A 20,402-nucleotide genomic window follows, 5' to 3' on the forward strand; every position below is an offset into this window, starting at 1 on the left:
ACATAACTTCACAGCTACATTCAAATATGAGCCACACTACTGAAAATATAACACTGATATTCAGTGATTTTGGTGCCAATGACGTCTGAGCAGTTTTATGGTGCGGATTAAGAACATGACTTTGGTTTTACCAGATTGGCTCTAGTTTCTGGGATATTTAAAATTGAATTAATTACAGTAGAATTCTGGCTTCAAATAGTCACTTTTATAGCGTTGTAGGCCTACAAATTGAAATACAAAATAATTCTATGGGATATTTCATGACCTAACATGCTATTAAAGAGTCAAAAGACAGAGCAAAAGCTATTGCATTTGTTATCACACACAAGTTGTATTGGAGGAATTGATATTTTTTCATGCATGAAATATCTCAAAAACTAGAACTAACTCAGCAAAAGATAATAGGATTTTTGAATTCGGCTCCCTCAAAATACCCTAAATCCATTTTAAAAACCTGGGCACCTGAACATTTTTTTTTAGACCTGTGTAATATTTATGTCAGTACATTTCCAAATGCTCAATGTTGACTTATAGTAAGGAAAATAACTGTACGTTATCTTAAAAGTGGGCATCCATGGTCGTGGCTGCAGTAGCCCCATTCCTGAGGATTAGCTGCTATCTGGTGGAGCAAGATGCGGGAAAAAGTAAGGGTCCCGTTTCATATTGCAACGCACCAGCGATCCTGACATCGATACGACCTGTAATGATCACTGCTGCGTCGCTACACAGTCGCTAGTAAGCTGTCATACAGGCAGATCTCTTCAATGACGCAACAACAACGATACGACCTGGTAAGGATCGCTGGTGCATTGTCACACAGCAGCTATTCTGAACGATTCAAGCCTGCATACCTGAGTTCTGCGTCGCCAACGAGGTCGTTCGTCGGCATCAAACACAGCAATGCATGCTGGACAGTGGGACGACGACGATGAAAAAATGGCCCAGGACATTCGAGCATGATCAGCGATATCCAGCGGGGGGGCAGGTCGCCGCTGCGTGTCACATGTATCGAGATCTCTGTTTCGTCACAAAATCGGTGACGCATCAGCGTCTCGCTATGTGAGACGGGGCTTTTAACTAGGTGTGTCAGGACAAGAGAATCAGAGAAGAGGATAAAATTGGATCATAGTACGAGGCATCTATGTCAGATTCGAGAAGGCAGAATATAACTCAATTCCTATTAGTGATGAGTGAACATACTCAGATAAGGTGTTATCCGAATATGCTCGGGTGCTCACAGAGTGTATTCGGTGTGCTCAAATATTATGTTTGAGTCACCATGCCCGCATGTCTCGTGGCTGTTCGCCAGCTGCAACACATGCAGGGATTGCCTATCAAACAATATCTTGCAATATTATTATACAGTTAATTTCCATTATTCTTATATTTTAGGGAATTTTTTTAAGAACGTGAGAAAAATGTTCCTTTCTATTATTGTGCTTGTACCAGTTTGGTCATAGAGGTAACTGTGTATTTTGTGGTTTGTTGCTGTTACGGAGAAGGTGTGATTTCATACCTCATTTTTAGCACACTTTTCTGAAGGGAAGTTGTATTTACCGCATTTCTATGAGGAATGATCTCATACTATCCACTTGTAACTGTTCAATCTTAATAAACATTTCAAGCAAGAAAGAATAACTGAAAAAATGAACACATCGAAAGCACACTGTAATCTAGAGCCCTTCTTCCAGACAAAATTTATAGCCAGCAGCAGCAATTGGAGAGATAAATTGTGAAATAATCCTTCATTCGGTGCTTCATTAGAGGCCTCATTTTTAATTAATGCTTCAGTGGAGATCTTCTGGAACTGGAACGCAGCAAAATCCAGTTCTTGGTAAAGTTATGTGATCCAATTAAATAACAAAATAATTTATAGTTTACTAACAAGCTTAGTTAAGCTGTGTTTCTCTATGGAGTATGCAAGAAAATGAGGCCTTTAAATGTCATCCTTACCATTACCAAAATGTTAAAAAATGAGTCACACTACATGTAGCTCTGGAGTCATATATTATTTTTTTTTACATACCTTTGAGTTAGATAAGATGAAGCAAGGACATGGAAAATATTTTATGAAACACCAGGTGTTTCAATGTAATTACGGAGGCTTTCTGTCCCACTGACACTGTGGTTGCAAGGGTACAAATAAATGTTCAAAAACACGGCTAAGGGCTTTTTCAAACTTCCGCGAACATCAGTTCTCTCTCTAATCACATTGCACTTCCTTGACCATGACAGCCTTATAGAAATACTGTAATTGCCGAAAGTGTTGGTACCCTTGAAATTGTTCCAGAAAATGAAGTATTTCTCCCAGAAAATTATTGCAATTACATATTTTGTTATACACGTTTACTTCCTTTGTGTGTATTGGAAAAACACAAAAAAACTGAGGTAAGAAAGGAAAATTGAATATAATTTCACAAAAAACACCCAATAATGGACCAGACAAAATTGTTGGTACCCTCAACTTAATATTTGATTGTACAACCTTTGAATTAAATAACTGCAATCAATCGATTAATATAACTATCAATTTGATTCTTACACCTCTCAACTGGAATTTTTGAGGTCATTTCCTGCTGAAAGACCCATGACCTGGGACAGAAACCCAGATTTCTGACACTGGGCACTACATTGAGACCCAAAATCCCTTAGTAATCTTCTGATTTCATGATGCCTTGCACACAGTCAAGATACTCAGTGCCAGAGGCAGCAAAACAACCACTAAACATCTTTGAACCTCCAACATATTTGACTGTAGGTACTGTGTTATATTATTTGTAGGCCTCATTCCATTTTTGGTAAAAAATAGAATTATATACTTTACAAAAGGCTACACAAGATGCTTTCCCAGAAGGATTTTGGCTTACTCATGTATATTTTGGCAAACTGTAGTTTAACTTTTTTATGTCCCTGTGTCAGCAGTGGGGTTCTCTTGGGTCTCGTGCAATGGTGTTTCATTTAATTCAAATGTTGACAAATTGTTCACTCTGACACTGATGCACCCTGAGCCTGCAGGACAGCTTGAATTTTTTGGAACTTGATTGGGGCTGCTTATCCATTGTCCAGAATATTCTGCGTTGAAACCTTTCTTCAATTTTTTTCTGGCATCAGCGTCCAGGGAGATTAGCTACAGTGCCATGGCTTGTAAACTTCTTGCACACTGTGGACAAAGGAACATCAAGATCTCTGGAGAGGCTTGCAACCTTGAGATTGTAGATATTGTGCAACAATTTTGTTTCTCAAGTCCCCAGACAGTTCTCTTTACTTTCTGTTCTCCATTCTTAAGGTACTGTCACACTTAGCGATGCACGAGCGATCCCGACCAGCGATATGACGCGGTCAGGATCGCTTGTGCATCGCTAAGTGGTCGCTAGTGAGCTGCCACACAGTCAGATCTCACCAGCGACATTGCAGGGGTCGGGGTCGCAACTTACCTGTCAGACGAGGCAATCCTGACGTCCTCCCGCCCGCGTCCACGCGTCGCTCATCTCCACAGCAGGAAGCCCAGCAGGAAGCTGATGATGAGAGATGGTCCAGGACGTTCTTGCACGATAAGCGATAACCAGCGGGGGAGCCGTCGGAGGTAAGTATCAGACATAGCGATACCGCTAGCAATATCGCTATAACGTCACAAAAACCAGTGCTCCACGTCTCATATTTGAAGGGTGTCGCGATATCGCTTAGTGTGACAGGCCCTTTAGTGTAGCACACACAGACACACAATGCAAATATTAAGTAAACTTCTCCCCTTTTTATATGGTTTCAGGTGTGATTTACATATTGCTCACACATGTTTGAAGCAAAGTTGTTTACCTACAATTTTGGAAAGGTGTCAACAATTTTTCCTGCCCGTTTTTGGACTTTTGTGTGAAATTAAGTCCAATTTGCCTTTTTTATTTTTTTGTGTTGTTCCAATACACAAAGAAAATAAACATCTGTAACAAAACATGTGTTATTGCAATTATATTCTGTTAGAAATACTTAATTTTTTGGAACAATTTTAACACTTTCGGACATGACTGTATATGAATCTGTCACACTTGGGTCAGGAGATGCTTGGACATTCTGTGTGTTATGAGATCGGATCAATAATAGCTGACATGTGAAATAGCCTAAGTTGTGCAGGATCATCATACAAGTACCCACAGAAATCTTCTGGACCCTACCTCAAAAAAAGCACAGGCCTGATGTTACAGAGAATATTTCTTAAATCTTGTGCCCCATGAAGACATTACATATGGCACATGAAGCCACAGGTAGTGGAACTAAAAATATCCATATACCTTGTACAGGGATTGGTTAAGAAGTGAATTGTTTATACTCATACAGTACTTATATCTAAAGGTACTGTCACACTTAGCGATGTACCAGCGATCCCAACCAGCGATATGACGCGGTCAGGATCGCTGGTACATCGCTAAGTGGTCGCTAGTGAGCTGCCACACAGGCAGATCTCACCAGCAACATCGCTGGGGACGGGGATCGCTACTTACCTGTCACACCAGGCGATCCTGCTTCCTCCCGCCCGGCTCCACGCGTCACTCGTCGTCACAGCAGGAAGCGCCACAGGAAGCTGATGACGAGAAACAGTCCTGAACGTTCTCGCGCGATCAGCGATACGCAGCGGGGGAGCGGGTCGTAGGTAAGTATCAGACACAGCGATATCGCTAGCAATATCGCTATAACGTCACAAGTTATAGCGATATTGCTAGCGATATCGCTTAGTGTGACAGTACCTTAAGACTTAAAGGGAACCTGTCATCAGAAAAAATGCTATTGACCTGCAGATGTGGGGCTAATCAGGGGTTAATCTGCAGGTTAATAACATTATTAATGAGCACGTGGCTCCTTCACTTAGTCGAATGCTGCTGGGAGAAAAGGAACTTTATTAACCCCTCCAGCGTTTGGGTTTCAGTTAAGGGGATGATGGCGGCATGGATTCAGTCACAGGCCCTGACTGAGAGCTGTTAAAGCCGCAGCTCTCTAAATTCAAAGAGGTGACTGAATCTGCGCCGCCCCCACCTCCGTGACAGGAACCTGATCACTTCCAGGGGGCATAAAGTTCAATTTCTTCCGGCAGCATTCGGCTAAGTGAAGGCATTGGTCAAATTAACAACGCTAATAACCTGCAGATTAACCCCCTACTGTATCTGCAGGCTAATATTGTTTTTTTCTGGTGAAAGGGTTCCAGGTTTAAATGGTAATATAGCATTTTTCAAAAACTTTTGCTAGTTGAGGGCTACCAAGGACTATTCATGAAAAATATAATTGCATATTAATGAGTACTTTAAAGGCTATGTACATCTCCACACATATATTTTTCATTATTCATTTGATTCCTAAATGCAGAAATAAGTTGCTTTCTAAATAGCTCTTCCTTCTCTCCTTTCACTGTTAGAGATTTCAGGAGGTAAACGAGAGAGTTGTGCACAGATCTTCACAGTGTAAACAGTGGGATACCAAATGCAGTCTTGGGGGGCAGGAAAAATAAATTATAGATAAGGAGAAAAAGCAAGAGGAAATAAGTAATGTACTGTATATGAGCTCTGCTGATGTATGTGCAGTGAAGACAGCAGCACCCTAAATACACATAGGCCTCACATACAGCCTATGGTACAATGAGGGACACTCACACCAGAAAAATCTGAAACTAGTATCAAGCTGCAAACTGCCTAATAGGGTGGCTGAAAATAAATGAAAGAAGGGCCTGATGCCAGTTTATTAGCTAACGGTAACTGCTGGCATATGAAAGACGTATTTTCAATGTCAAAGGTATCCAGTGTTTTTAATTAGATAAAAATTCTACTTTCTATATTGCATCTAGAAAAATGATGCATCGAGATCACAGTACAGCAACCTGTGTCATTGTGTCCACAGCTATTGTATTATTCAAACCCTATACCACTGGCTGCCATTTCTCTTTAGGTCGGCTGTTTGCAGCATCATGTGTTCTCTACAAGAAAGTGCATCTTTTTTCAATCTGTTGCTTTCAAATGATCAATGCTGAACTTGCTCTGCCCCCCTGTCTCTGGGAAACTGTGGAATATTAATATATTCTGTATCATCTAACATTTCTACTACCTGCAGACATATATGACAAAGCTGTAAAGCTGAACGAAACGCTGGGTATACAAAACAAAACACAGGACAAAAGTTTCCACGAGCTACAGAAAGATGTTGACAAGATGATGGGTGAGCTCAGGAGAAGAATGTTTAAGAACCTGGAAAAAGCAGCTGCAGATGAGCTAAAGTAAGAAATAATTACACTGCATTATACTGTAAGAAAACTTTCTCCATGTAGGTTTTCATTGTTTTTTTTATTTATTTTCTTGTGTAGCATTATTAAAAAACAATGTTCTTCTAAAACCTACGTAAGGCCTTATGCATTTGCCCATGTTTGACATTTGTATTACTCAGATTTTGAATATAGTAAATATAGTTGAATGTGACTATGTATAGCTCTCATTAAGGAGAAGGGCACTATATATTTTTTTATGCATAATGCTCTTTAAAAAAATTGTGTTGTAGTTTATTGTGTCAACTTTCAAATTAAAAACTTAATGCAAGAAAAGACACCATAGATAATGCAGACTGCAGTTCTGTATTGACTTACTGTAAATAATAGAAATGAGTGTATTGATCCACAGAGGAATGACTCTGAGCCCAAATTCCTCAAAATGTCTGGTGCCATTTAACTCACAGCCAAAGACTCAAAGAACAGGCTAATGATGCTGTGTGAGGCCCTGTGGACTTCCCCATAATGTCCTGCAACTATGATGTTACTTGGTTGGCACAGCCAATCAGGGGAATTATCAGGTCTTGTATATAGGGAGACAACCCTAACCTATTTGCTAAATGATTATTTGCTAAATACTTTAGTCTTGAGCATGTAGAATTTCTATATAATGAGAGTAGACAATGAGAGTAATAGTCTAAGATACAAAGTTTCAATCAATAGAGAGAGATAGGGTAGCATCTCCCCATTCTTTATTAAACCTGTCAGTGTGATTTTACTCTATAGCACACTGAATTGCCGGCTTTTCTAAAGGACATCGGGTGTGTATTTCTCGCAAGTCACACATCTGGTCCCTGTGCAATGCGTTGTTTTTGCGCACCTATAGACTTGCGTTGGCGTATTACGGGCGTAGTACGCTGACAAACACAGCATGCTGCGATTGTCAGGGCCCATAAAAAATACGCGACAAAAATACCGGAGATGGGAGCTACCCCATAGAGAATCATTGGTCCGTGTGCAATGCGTTTTTTTAGCGCCTCTCACTTGTCCGTATTTCTCTCTAGTGTGACGCCGGCCTAACTCTCACAAGAGATGAATTTATTTAAGATAAAATGATCATGAATAAAGGCTTCTCTTTTTACTTGAAAACTCGGTGTAGCATAATTTATAAGAAATACATTCTGAAATTTAGTGTTCAGGAAATGTTGGTAAATAAGAGATATCTGACCTTCTCATGTGTATAATGTGTATTTTTAAAATCAAGAATAACACACTGTGAGATAAATCAATATGATTTTTTTTTAAATATTAACAAACACATTGTCAAATAACAAAAATTTGACTTTGCACATGATATGTAAAAATCCAAAGATCCATTCTTCACAGATGATTTGAATAAAAGGAAAATGTATTTAAAATAAAAAACATAGTTAAGCGATAAAGATAATAAATACAGTAACAGATGTGTACAGGACTCCTGTGAATATGCGAGGGTGCATTATTTAAATCATAAATTCATAGCTATGTATACCAACATATATTGCAGTATAAAATGCATGTAAAAAGATGGTGTCATACTTTGTTGGAAGTCAATTATGTAGACAATTTAGTGATGAAGCTTTGCGCAAACCATGGAGAACTAGGCAGAATGCATTCTTCTGGGGAATAAAGATACATTGCATTTCTTCTTAGCTTAACATGCTGTAAATGGTGTAAGTGGTACAAGATCAACTGTTTTGATTAAAACATGATTTTGCATTACTCTATCAATAGTTATTTATGCTACATAGACCTTATTCATCAAAGCTTATACTCTAGTATTCTTGCTTAAAAAGGTTTGAAAAGTCGTGACTTCTAACATTTTGACGCAACTCGAGGCTGTGCTAAATAATGGCATCCTCACGTCATTTTAACGCATAGCTCTAACAAAGTTGGCGGTGCTGGTGAAGGACGATGGTGTGGCAACAGACACTTATCAAATTTCTGATAAGCAGTGGCATTCAGTACACTACAAATCTTACTCCAGCAAGGGCTAGAATGAGATTTGCTGCGAGGCACAAACAAACGTGCATGCCACTTGTTAAACGCTCTTGATTCATTAAGAAGCATCCACCTTTTAATGAATCAGTAGCATTTTACTCCAGCATGTATCAAGACTGGCAGGAGATCACCGGTCTTGATTTGTGATTATATGGTTACGCAGTGCATATGAAGTGATTTGCTGTCTGTCTAGCATTTTGGAAACATGTTGAAATTTGTTCTTTTGTTGACTTTCATCACATGCAGCATATTTTTTGTCAAAGATATTGGAAGCCTTGTGATGCTAGATTATGTATCAGTAGTACATATCAGGAATCATTGCTATTCATTTTAACGCAGATTTACCATACAAGTCATGGCTCCATTAGACACTAAAGCCACAGCAGTAATGTGCACACAACCCTAAAGGCATGTTTGCACTTTGTTTTTTACCACCATTTTTTGAGTCAATCTTTGGATCATTTTGGTAGCACTTTATCAGCCATTTTTGTGAGGACAAGCTTTTAAATGTCTATTAAATGCTTCAGGCTTTCAACTGTATCATATGTTTAAACCCTTCACAACCTATGATGAGCAAATCAGCTGTCATGTGCCAGGAAAGATGCAGGCTTAATTTTGGAGCCCACATCAAAGGCTGTTAATGTGTTAAATGCCACTGTCAATCTCTGACAGCGGCATTTAACTTGAGCAAACCGGATGAGCTTCATAAGACACGCCCATCGGAGCCCCTTTCATGTGATTGTGTGGCGCTGATGGCTTGTCATGACAGCCTGGTGTCTGCAGAAGAGCACCATGCATGTCATTGCAGATCTCCTATGAACCCATGACCGGTGTTCATTGGAGAAGATGATTTCTGCTACACATGGCAGGGCTGAAGCCCTGCTATGTGTAGCACAAGCAAATGGATGATTGCAGCTTCAAGTCAGGCGACTATTGAAGCCAGTAAAAAGTAGAAAAAAATGTTATAAAAAGCAATAAATAAATGAAAAAATATAAAAAATCAAATCGCCAATTTTGCCCCATTCAAAATAAAAAAATTAAAAATTACACATATTTGGAATTTTTGGATTCAGAAATAACTGATCTATCAAAATATAAAACAATTATTGCGATCAGTAAACAGCGTAATGAGAATAAAAATCAAAAACACGGAATTACAGTTTTTTTAATTTAAAATGCGATAACAGGCAATCAAAAGACTGTATTTACCTCAAAATGGTACAAATAAAAATATCTGTTTGGCGTGCAAAAAATGAGCCCTCGCCTAACCTCTGATCCCAAAATGTGAAGACACTATGGGTCTCAGAAAATAGCACCATTTTTTTCTCACAAACTTTGGATTTTTTTCACCACTTAAATAAAATAGAACAAGTCAAGTCTTACTAAGTTTGGCCCAGACACTTGGGTTGTTTTTTCCCAAAACATTATCTTTTTGCGATGTACGGAGTTGACCATTAATCTCCAGCAGAAGATGCAACATTTTCAAACTGAAGGGCTGAATTTATTTCAAATAAACTGATCAAGGAGAGAAAAAATTTTTGTTCCAAATCTACTTGAGGACTCAGTAGGAAATCATTTATAACAAATGTATCTGGAATTTTTGAGGTCAGGAAATGTACAAGATGCGGTATCAGACTTTTCCATCTCATGCCCATTATTAAAACCTGTATTATCTAATCTTGAAATGTATAAGGTATACATTGTCATAAAGGATGGAAACATTTACAATTTGTCTAGAGGCAATTTTGAAATGATATATAAAATATAATTTATAGATGCCAATGAAGTGCAGCCGGATAAATAATGTCTCTGAGAAATATTAGATTGGGCTTCATTTTTTGCATTTGGCAGTGCCCAATATAGAAAAGTCTTACGAGATAACCCAACTACTCCAAACAGAATGAAGTGATATATCGTTGGAAATAAAACTGCTTGAAATATCATACAAGGTGTGATAAATCAGGATACCTGCTACAAGCAGTATATGGATTTTGGAGAAAGTGATATTGTTTATTAGGGTCACATCCACATTTTTTATCTACTGTTTGCATTGCAGGGCAGCAGAAGGTCTTCTCAATAGAGTGAAAAAGCTATTTCAGGATCCTCATAACAAAACTAACGACTTAAATCTTGAGGTAAAGGACAAGTTAAGTCACTTCGAAGACAAACTGGATGATGTTTTGGACATGCTACGGGAAGCCCGGGAAAAAATAAAAGAATCCAACCAGCTCTCAGCTATCAATAAACACAATATGACGGCTCTGGAGGTAATTGTCTATATTAATATTGGCAAACAAAATGTTCTCATTAATGTTTTATGCAGAAAGAAATTCATTTCACAGCAGTCTTGGATAATGTACAAATAGGTAACGGTTGACTGCAGACTGTCTTACATACTTCCAGTTCTACACGAGTATGCCCAATTACTCTTCACTGATTTTGCATACAGAGATATACAAGCCGGTATGTGTTATAAAACTAATTACACACAATCAGCAGTGGTTATTAGCTGTCACAAATATTCTGCCTAAACTGCATGCTCTCAATTTATTTTAATTGCAAATCCTCATTATGCTGTACATTAAGGAATATCTAACTGACTGGCTTGGTGAAAATTTAACTTCTGTAGAGATAAATGCTCAAAGTCTTTACAAAATATGCAGATAATTCTGATGAGCATTTTATTCTGATTACACATGAAGTTATTCATGTCTTATGCAGCCAAAAATGGTTCATCATCACAACAATCACTATAGGGTGAAATTAAAGAAAGTTTTCCGCCCCAATCACAAGGATTGTATTGATTATAGCACAGGAAGATGTTTATTCATAACCTCTAACAAGTTGCGTTCTGCGGGCATGCCAAAATGGTGCACACGGACGCATCCGCATACACTGCATGTCCCTGTGTACACAATGTTAACGATAGGTACACAGGACATATGTGGAAGTAGGTGGAGCTTAAGGAAAGAAGTCTACAGCACCACATTGCGGACTGAAACGCTAATGTGAACCTAGCCTAAGACACTGAATGTAATAGTATGCTAAGCATTATTTTTCCAGACATGTACTGTCAATTATATTACCAAATGTGCCGTTCACCTATCCTAACACGAGCTCCACCACTTTAGGATTAACTTTAAGAACTAATTTCTAACCATTTTTCTTATGAAATAATTCTTCATTCATTCCCATTTATGTCTTTACATGTATGCTGCACATTCTTTTGCTCATACTGTATTTCTTAATACATTTAGATATTTTTTTAATGTTGGTAATGTGATAAAACATTTTTCATCATGTTTACATTACACAGGAGATCCATGATAAGTGAAAGCTGAGTTCTACTATTCAGTATTCACAGGACATTTTCCTTTAACTTAGGAAACGACTTGATCACATTGTCTCGTTATATTTACTGTGCAGGAGAATATCTGATTCTGTGCATATTGAAATAAATTTCTAGGCCCAAGTACAAAAGCCTGATAAACTAATGCTGCCGCAAAGAAGCTTGGTGAAAACACAGGCTACAAACACAAGATAAATATTGCCCAGAGCAGTCATCTCAGACAATGCCTAATCTTCTTACCGCATCTTCATTGTAACTAAACTATGTAGCAAATTAATTAACTTGACTGAAAAGCCAAGGTTTACTAGAGTGATAGAATAAAAGCACTGCATGACAATAACACAAGAACATCTACAATACTAGAATGACGCATTCCTGTTGGAAGGAAAGGGGTTAAGGTATAAAATACAATGTCATAATTGCCAAGGGTTTGTCACATATAAGATGTATTTTGCACTTACTGGAAAACAAGATGCTGTTTTATAATATCTGTTCTGGATGTAAGAAATGGATAGTAGCCTGAAGCAAATGCAACTCTAATGGTGACAAATAGACGATGTTATGATAAAATGCGAGTTAAACTCCATTGAATACATTTAGGGCAAACTGAGAAGTGAATGGCTAATACAAATCCGATCAAATATTAATAGGTTGAATCATTTTAGTTTCATGAGTAAATAGATACAGATGTAACTCATGCATAAGATATCATGTTACTAGAATAATAGATGGTGGAGTGATGACCACTCTCAACTGGACCTACTGTAAAGAGAATAAGTCGTCAAGTCATATGTGACCTGTTTTTGCTCCCCTAAGTGTGCTGGTATTTTTGTTAGTCCATCATATGGTTCTAGAGATAAAAGTCTATTTAGTGCTAAGTTTAATTATCTTTACCAATGGGGTGTAGCTCAAAGTATTCTCTGGGGCGTGTCTTTAGACTGCCCTATATTATTACCCTGTAAGCAATGCCCACTTGATAACAGCCATAAAAAAATTGCACTAAGCAAAAAGTCTCATATCTCTGGGCAAAATTTAAAACAAATTATTATTATTATGCTTATTATTATTCTTTTTTAGAGCACCATTAATTCCATAGTGTTGTGCATTAGAAGGGATAACATACAAAATAAAAATATACTGTGAACAATCTAACAACGAAAGACTGGTACAGAGGGAAGAGGACCCTTCTCTTGCAGGCTTACATTCTACAGGATTATGGGGAATGAGACAGTAGGTTAGAGGATTGCAGCAGCTTCGGTGGTGGTGAGATGGCAGTCAATCATTGCAGGCTGTAAACTTTCTTGAAGAGATGGGTTTTCAAGCTCCGTCTGAAGATTCTGAATGTTGGCGGATAATCGTAGGTATTGTGACACAGAATTCCAGAGGATGGGGAAACTCAAGAGAAGTTTTGGAGGTGATTGGGTGAGGAACGTATGAGTGTGAAGGAGAGAAGGAGGTCTTTTGTTTTCCAAATGTTTTATTTGCGTTTCAATAAATGGGGAGGATGGGGGAAGAAAGATGGAGAAAAAAAAGGGGGGAGGGAAAAATGTAAAGGGAAAGAAGGAAAAAGGAAGGACAATAAAGTCCAAATATAAAGAAGACATGAAATGAAACAAGTTAATGCAGAAGCATATTATGCAGTGAATTATTACAAAGGTAGGTATTTAAGCCTATAATATATTAATATATATGTTCCAAGGACCCAAACACAAGGGGCCGTAGGCAGGTGCACTCTGGGTGAAGACTTAAGAGAACAACTCCAGCCATCTAGACCATATCCTAAAGGAGGTCCTTTGATGACTAATTATTAAGCTGCATATTCAGGGGAACAACACAGAAAAAATAGTAGCAAATCTGGTCACTTCTGACCTGGTGACAGGTCCTCTTTAAAATTAGTATCTAAAAATGAAGAAAAATATGGTGATATAATGTGGGACTTGTGAAAAATTTGGAGAATTTAGTGAATAATTTGGTGAAAAAAACAGCAATGCATATCACTAGGGAAAAAAAATCAAAATCACTTAAAAAACATAAATGAAGTCTTAACGTTTAATTTGTAGACTAATCTTCTCTTCTCCACACAATTGAGATACCCTAGGGAACAGTCTTAGTTCTTTTTCTAATTTGCACATTCCATATTGTTCAAAATATTAGCAGCTTGGACTCAGTACCATTTCTAAAGTTCTTCCTGAGACCTTACCCCTCCTGTGACAATGACAATCTGTACGCTGTTTCTAACATCATCTTGTTTCAATCAGAAACTGTTTTTCAAAAACTGAACTTTTTTTTCTGTCCGCTACTAACCTACCTAAGCCTGATATTTCCATATCAATATGTAGAACTACCATAACTCATAGGCAGCACAATGCTGTTTTGGGGAGTAATATATGACTCAGATTTTTCCTTTATTTCCTATATTTTATAACCTCACCGCATGTCTCTTGAACCTCAAAAGCATCTCTAGAATCTATTTCTTACTGTAGAAATGACTAAAGCTCTTATTGTTACACAAATTAGTTTCCATCTTGATTACTGAAATTAATTTCATATCAATTCAATTAAATTCATTACCTAAAAAGTTTTTCCTCACTGATCATACTCTGACCAACCAGTATATCGTTACCATCACTTTGTGCAGTCAGTGCAGCAGGTGTCTATTGAGTTGATAAAACAATTCAAAGGAAATCTGTCAATGAGATCAACTTCTCCAAAACACATATATACAGCTCTGGCAAAAATTAAGAGACCACTGCACAGTTTTATAAAAATCAGCTTCTCTACAAGTCTGACAGCCATTCCATTCTAGTGTCAGTTGAATTCCAACCAGAGTACACCTCATTCTACTTAATGTGCTTCTGATTAGGTGATCATCTGAACCAAATCTTATTTAGCAAAGGAAAGTTTAAAAACCCTGCTGCGGTGTTCACAATCCTCTTTCAATAGGACAAGCTGGATGGCAAAACAAGTGCTAGTAATATCCCAAAAGTAATAGGAATGAAAAAATAACTTTTAACCATGCCAAAGAAGTTGAAAAGAAAAGTCTTGAGTGAGGAAAATAATTGCTCAATTCTGGCTTTACTAGCAGAGGGATACAGTGAGCGTCATGTTGCCTCCATCATTAAAATTTCTAAGACGACAGTCTATTACAACAAGGTCAAGCAGCAGATATTGGGGACAACAAAGCTACAGACCAGCAGAGGGCGAAAACGACTCTCCACAGACCGGAATGACTGTCATCTTATTTGAATGTCACTCAGGATGACATCACATAACCTACAAAAGGAAAGGAAAATGGCAGCTGGGGTGAAGTGCACGGTAAGAGCAGTTCGTAACAGGTTCCTAGAGGCAGGGCTCAAATCATGTAAAGCTAGAAAAAAGACTTTCATCAATGAGAAGCAAAGGAGAGCCAGGCTGAAGTTTGCCAAAGACCATAAGGATTCGACTATAGAGGACTGGAATAAGGTAATCTTCTCTGATGAGTCTAATTTTCAGCTTTGCACAACACCTGGTCATCTAATGGTTAGACGTAGACCTGGAGAGGCGTAGAAGCCACAGTGTCTTGCATCCATTGTGAAATTTGGTGGAGGATCGGTGATGATCTGGGGATGCTTCAGCAAGGCTTGAATTGGGGAGGTTAATCTTTGCAAAGGACTTATGAGTCAAGCCGCATACAAGGTTATCCTGGAAAAAAGTTGATTCCTTCTGCTCAGGCAATGTTCCCCAACTCTGAGGACTGGTTTTTCCAGCAAGAAAATGCGCCATGCCACACAGCTAGGTCAATCAATGTGTGGATGAAGGACCACCACATCAAATCCCTGTCATAGCCAGCCCAATCTCCAGACCTGAACCACATTTAAAACCTCTGGAATGTAATCAAGAGGAAGATGGATAGTCACAAGCCATCAAACAAAGAAGAACTGCTTAGATTTTTGTACCAGGAGTGGCATAATGTCACCCAAAAGCAGTGTGAAAGCCTGGTGGAAAGCATGCCAGGACGCATGAAATCTGTCATTAAAAACCATGGTTATTCCACAAAATATTGATTTCTGAACTCGTCCTGAGTTAAAACCTTAGTATTGTTGTTTCTAAATGATTATGAGCTCGTTTTCGTTGCATTATTTGAGGTCTGCAAGCACAGCATTTTTTTTGTTCTTTTGACCATTTCTCATTTTTTGAAAATAAATACAAAATTTAGTGCTTGGAAATTCAAAGACATGCTGTCAGTAGTTTATAGAATAAAAGAGCAATTTATGTTTTACTCAAAAATATACCTATAAAGAGAAAAATCAGACAAACTGAAAATTTTGCAGTGGTCTCTTAATTTTTGCCAGAGCTGTAGATAGATGTGCAGGTCTTAGAAATGTTAATTAATTGATATCTTTATATCTTCTTTCTGTTGCTGATTTCCTGTGTAATATTCCGAGATTGATTTCCAGCTCAATGTCTGCCCGATATTTGACATCATACAGTGAGCTATCTACTAGAGATGAGTGAACATGCTTGGGGATACTCGGATATTACTCAATGTGCTCGGCACTCAATGAGCATTGGGCTAGTACTCGGATCTCAAGCTCAAATACCTGCTCCTGTTACACAGCCAATAAGCTTGCTGGTATTGTCTTCCAGTCACTGTAATGCAGTAGCCATCTTCATAGTGGCATTACTGTGAATGGCTGCCCGCATTACCTCATCAGAAGTTATAAAAGGACAGGCGCCACCACGCTCGCTTCACTGGTGCCATTGCACAGCTCAGGACAGTTCTGATTGGAGGGAGAGAACAGTTATCCAGGCATGTGTGTGGCGTGGCGGATTATAATGAGGTCAATCTGGGCGGTAGCCCAGGGCCCAGTGGTGTGGGGGGGCCCACCAGCCCAGGGTAAATTGCCCCATTATAATCCGCCACTGGTACCAGCGGTTAGCGAGAGGATGCGCCGACCAGTCTGCTTCCTCCCCAGCAGCACCTGACACATTCACAAGCAGAGAGACGTACACACACATCACGTTACCAGTGCATCTGCCCTCTGCTCACCCCCTCACCCCCGCTCCTCCCCCTCCCAGTGACATCACCCGTTTCCTGCATCCCGCAGATTGAGCCGACAGACGGCATGAGAGAGGTGGCTCTTGTGCAGCGGTGATGTCACGCCCCGTAGCCCGGGGGAGGGAGGAAGAGGGTGGCTGCCTGACACTGAGCCAGAACGGCAATGGCAATGGAACAAGAAATGGACTGCCGGAACTGCCAAGGTAACGAGCTCAGGAATGGTGCTGGAAGGTCAGAGGGCCCCGGAGGACAAGCTTTGTTCTGGTGCCACAAACTGTGCTGAACCTGCTGCCAGCCTTGTAGTAGTGCCAGGGGCAGGTGATGCCCCGGGCAGTGCCAGTGCAGAGTGGGGGGCACAGAGGACCATTGTGATGTGGTGCTGCTTGCCCCCTGTCCTGTGGAACCCTCTGCCCCATGGGACCCCCTGTCTCCTGCCCCATGGGGCCACCTGCCCTTTTGATGCCCCTGTCCCCTGTCCTGTGGGACCCCCTGTCACTCTGATTCCCCTGCTACCTGTCCTGTGGCACCCCCTGCCCCTGTGATGCCCCTGCTCCCTGTCCTGTGGCACCCCCTTCCCATGTGATGCCCCTGCTCCTTGTCCTGTGGCACCCCCTTCCCCTGTGATGCCCCTGCTCCCTGTCCTGTGGCACCCCCTTCCCCTGTGTTGCCCCTGCTCCCTGTCCTGTGGCACCCCCTTCCCATGTGATGCCCCTGCTCCTTGTCCTGTGGCACCCCCTTCCCCTGTGATGCCCCTGCTCCCTGTCCTGTGGCACCCCCTTCCCCTGTGATGCCTCTGCTCCATGTCCTGTGGCACCCCCTTCCCCTGTGATGCCCCTGCTCCCTGTCCTGTGGCACCTCCTTCCCCTGTAATGCCCCTGCTCCCTGTCCAGTGGCACCCCTTCCCCTGTGATGCCTCTGCTTCCTGTCCTGTGGCACACCCTGCCCCTGTGATGCCCCTGCTCCCTGTCCTGTGGCACCCCCTGCCCCTGTTCCTTGTCCTGTGGGACCCCCTGCCCCTGTGATGCCCCTTCTCCCTGTCCTGTGGGGCCACATGCCCCTGTCATGTATGTTACCAGGCACTGATCTCCCGGGAGCACAATGGTCTCTGGTTCTGGAGGAGATCCCCCAGATCTATAGATCCATGCACATCGATCATCCCCAGTATAAGTCTGTGATGACTTCTGGGGTGATGGGTTGATGGGCCAGCTATATTCTCCATGTGGCTAGCAGATCTCGCCTGTGGCCACTGATTGTGACACTGCTCACAGAGTTCCAGGCTTCAGTCATTGATTTGTCTGCTGGGGGAGTGAAATGCCTCTTTGGTGTGGGGATTCCCTCTCCCATTGTCTTCTCCCTGGGATATTAATGACCTGGTGATGCAGCAGCCGCCTGGCAGAAGCGTGGCATTTTTCGGGTTAGATCTCCATTTCTTCTGTGGTTATTGTTTGCCCGCGGCTTGTCGTCATTATGTAAGCCATCTCTGGGCACTGACCTCCATGACCCTGTCACATGACCCCATCACATGACTCCGTCACATGATCGGGGGGCCCACAGAGTCTGAACAGCCCAGGGCCCTGGCTACCCTTAATCCACCCCTGTGTGTGTGCACAGTTTAACTAATCTGAATCAGAGTCCTCTAGTATTGATACTGCTGCTGATGCTGAACCATCATACTAACAGTCCAACTAAAGCCCAATCTTGTGCTTTGCTGTTGGTATCAAATACATTTTGCATTTGGTCTAAGGACCGTTGCTGGAGCAGGGAGAGTGGCAGAATACAGCCTCTAGGCAAGGCTTAGGACTTTGCAGTTCGCTCCTAAATATGTAGCTGCTGCAAGTGACCACATTCTTTTTTCTTGGGTGAAAATAATTGACTATTTTGTCATCTACAGAGTATTACGTGCTTTGTGTTGCATTTTGGTGGTATATAGCACTCCAAAAAAGCATTCAAAAGTTTTTTATGGATTGAATTAGTAATCTGTATAGCGTAACGTGCTTAGTGGGCGACAAGATGACAAAGATGTCAGAATTCAGTAAGACTCCTGAGAAAACTACCAGAGAAATATCCGAGCCAGACCAAGCTATTGCGACAGCAGAGGAGGCAGGAGTCTATGGTTCAGAACCAGACGCTTTCTTGGAACCACCTAGGCTCGAACTCAGGTCACGGCTTTCACAGCTGGGGTTTTTGCGGACTGCAGACCGGAGAGCCAAGGTTCAGCAACTGGTGAGTGGACTGAAGGGCCTAGGCTGGTTGGGAGAAAGAAGGAGGTGAGCCAGGACCAGGACTGGAGATATGCTAGCGGGCTTGCTAGCCACAAGGTATTGAGAGTGGCCATCCCAAGGGGAGGTTGTTACTTATGACTGGCAGTGGAGATGGGAGTCAATAGGGGTGTTTGGGACCCATCATCACATCTTGTCCAACCAGTGGGCAGTAGAGACAGAACACTTTCCTCAAAGGCTGCAAAAGCTGATGGCTGGAGCCAGGGTTACGTTTCTCAAAATGGAGGGGCAACATCGCTCTTATGTGGTGGGTGTGATCCAAGAATGAAGGGAGCAGGATGACACATTCTTACAAAATGAATGGGCCTGGGATAGGCTTCTCGAGGCAGCTCAAGATGGGGCTACCACCCCACAGAGATCAGGCTGTCCTTAGGGTTACCCACCTCCTATGGAGTAGAAGGCGATGGTACAGGTGACACAGGGGGTTTCTCGCCCAGTTCTACATGTTAGGGGCTCCGACACTACCTGAAGCTAGGTCACTTACAGCTCAGGCACATGGGAATTGGGCTCCAGGAAACAGGTGGAGGAAGCCCCCAGCCTCCCAAAGAAGGAGAAGAAGAAGCGGATACATGAAGAGGATTATGGTATTACCCTCCTTATATTATTTTCCTCGCTTTGCACTTTGTCCAAAGCCTATATGAATATAGCAGTACATCAATTACACTTTCAAAAAATTTGAATGAGGCTGCAAGTTGTTGCCTTCAAGAACCTATGGATGACTGGATGACCCTACTTTTATTTTTTCTTGGCTTTGCACTTTGTGAAAAGCCTTTATGACTGTAGGAGTGCATCACTACACTTTTAAAATATTTGAATGAGGCCCGCCCATTGTCGCGATCAAGGGTCTATGGATGACTGGTTGACGATCCTTAGAATTTTTTATAGCTTTTCACTGTGTGCAGAGCACTTATGAGTGTAGGATTACCACAACTTCACTTTGTTCACAAAATTTGAATGAGGCAATACAGTTCGTGCCTTCAAGGGTGTATGGATGACCCTGCTTGTAATTTTTGGCAGGTTTTTCACTTCAGCTTAGCCTTCAAGAGTCTCAGAGTTCCACTACATGACAATTTGATCATAATGTGTATGAAGCCTTCCTTTATGTCTAATACATGGTGTATCTGAGTCCCTGTTCATCTAATTTTGGGCAGTACTTGCTTGCTTTATAAATTACACTGCAATTTTCATTTTTTTTAAAGAAAAATCCAAATTATATACACATTTAATAAAAATTGATAAAAAATTAAATATTGGTTTACTTACTTTTTTAAAATCCTTTTTAAATTTTGACTCATATACAAGTTGTTATACAGGAAAGAATGTTTCTTAACATTTTTTTTCCTGTGTATTTCAATTTCTCGTCTATTTTGAATGTTCTATTGTCAGCCCTTAAAGTGGAGTAAAACTGCAACACCATTGTTCTCAGCAGCGATTTGGGAGTCAGAGATGCTTCCAGGGGTT

The 20,402-nt window shown here is 40.8% G+C and overlaps 1 protein-coding gene across 2 annotated transcripts in view; it reads left to right on the plus strand.

Moving 5' to 3' along the window:
- LAMA2 (laminin subunit alpha 2) overlaps window positions 1–20,402 on the plus strand; it is a 1,313,887-nt gene that overhangs the window by 1,091,029 nt on the left and 202,456 nt on the right. For both annotated transcript variants that reach the window (XM_073575794.1, XM_073575795.1), the window contains exons 36-37: window positions 6,088–6,250; window positions 10,332–10,542. In XM_073575794.1, coding sequence (XP_073431895.1) covers window positions 6,088–6,250; window positions 10,332–10,542 — 374 coding nt within the window. The remainder of the gene's footprint in view (window positions 1–6,087; window positions 6,251–10,331; window positions 10,543–20,402) is intronic.

The sequence above is a fragment of the Dendrobates tinctorius genome, unplaced genomic scaffold (genome assembly GCF_039654945.1).
Source record: "Dendrobates tinctorius isolate UK_male_01 unplaced genomic scaffold, ASM3965494v1 ptg000046l, whole genome shotgun sequence".
Taxonomy (NCBI): domain Eukaryota; kingdom Metazoa; phylum Chordata; class Amphibia; order Anura; family Dendrobatidae; genus Dendrobates; species Dendrobates tinctorius.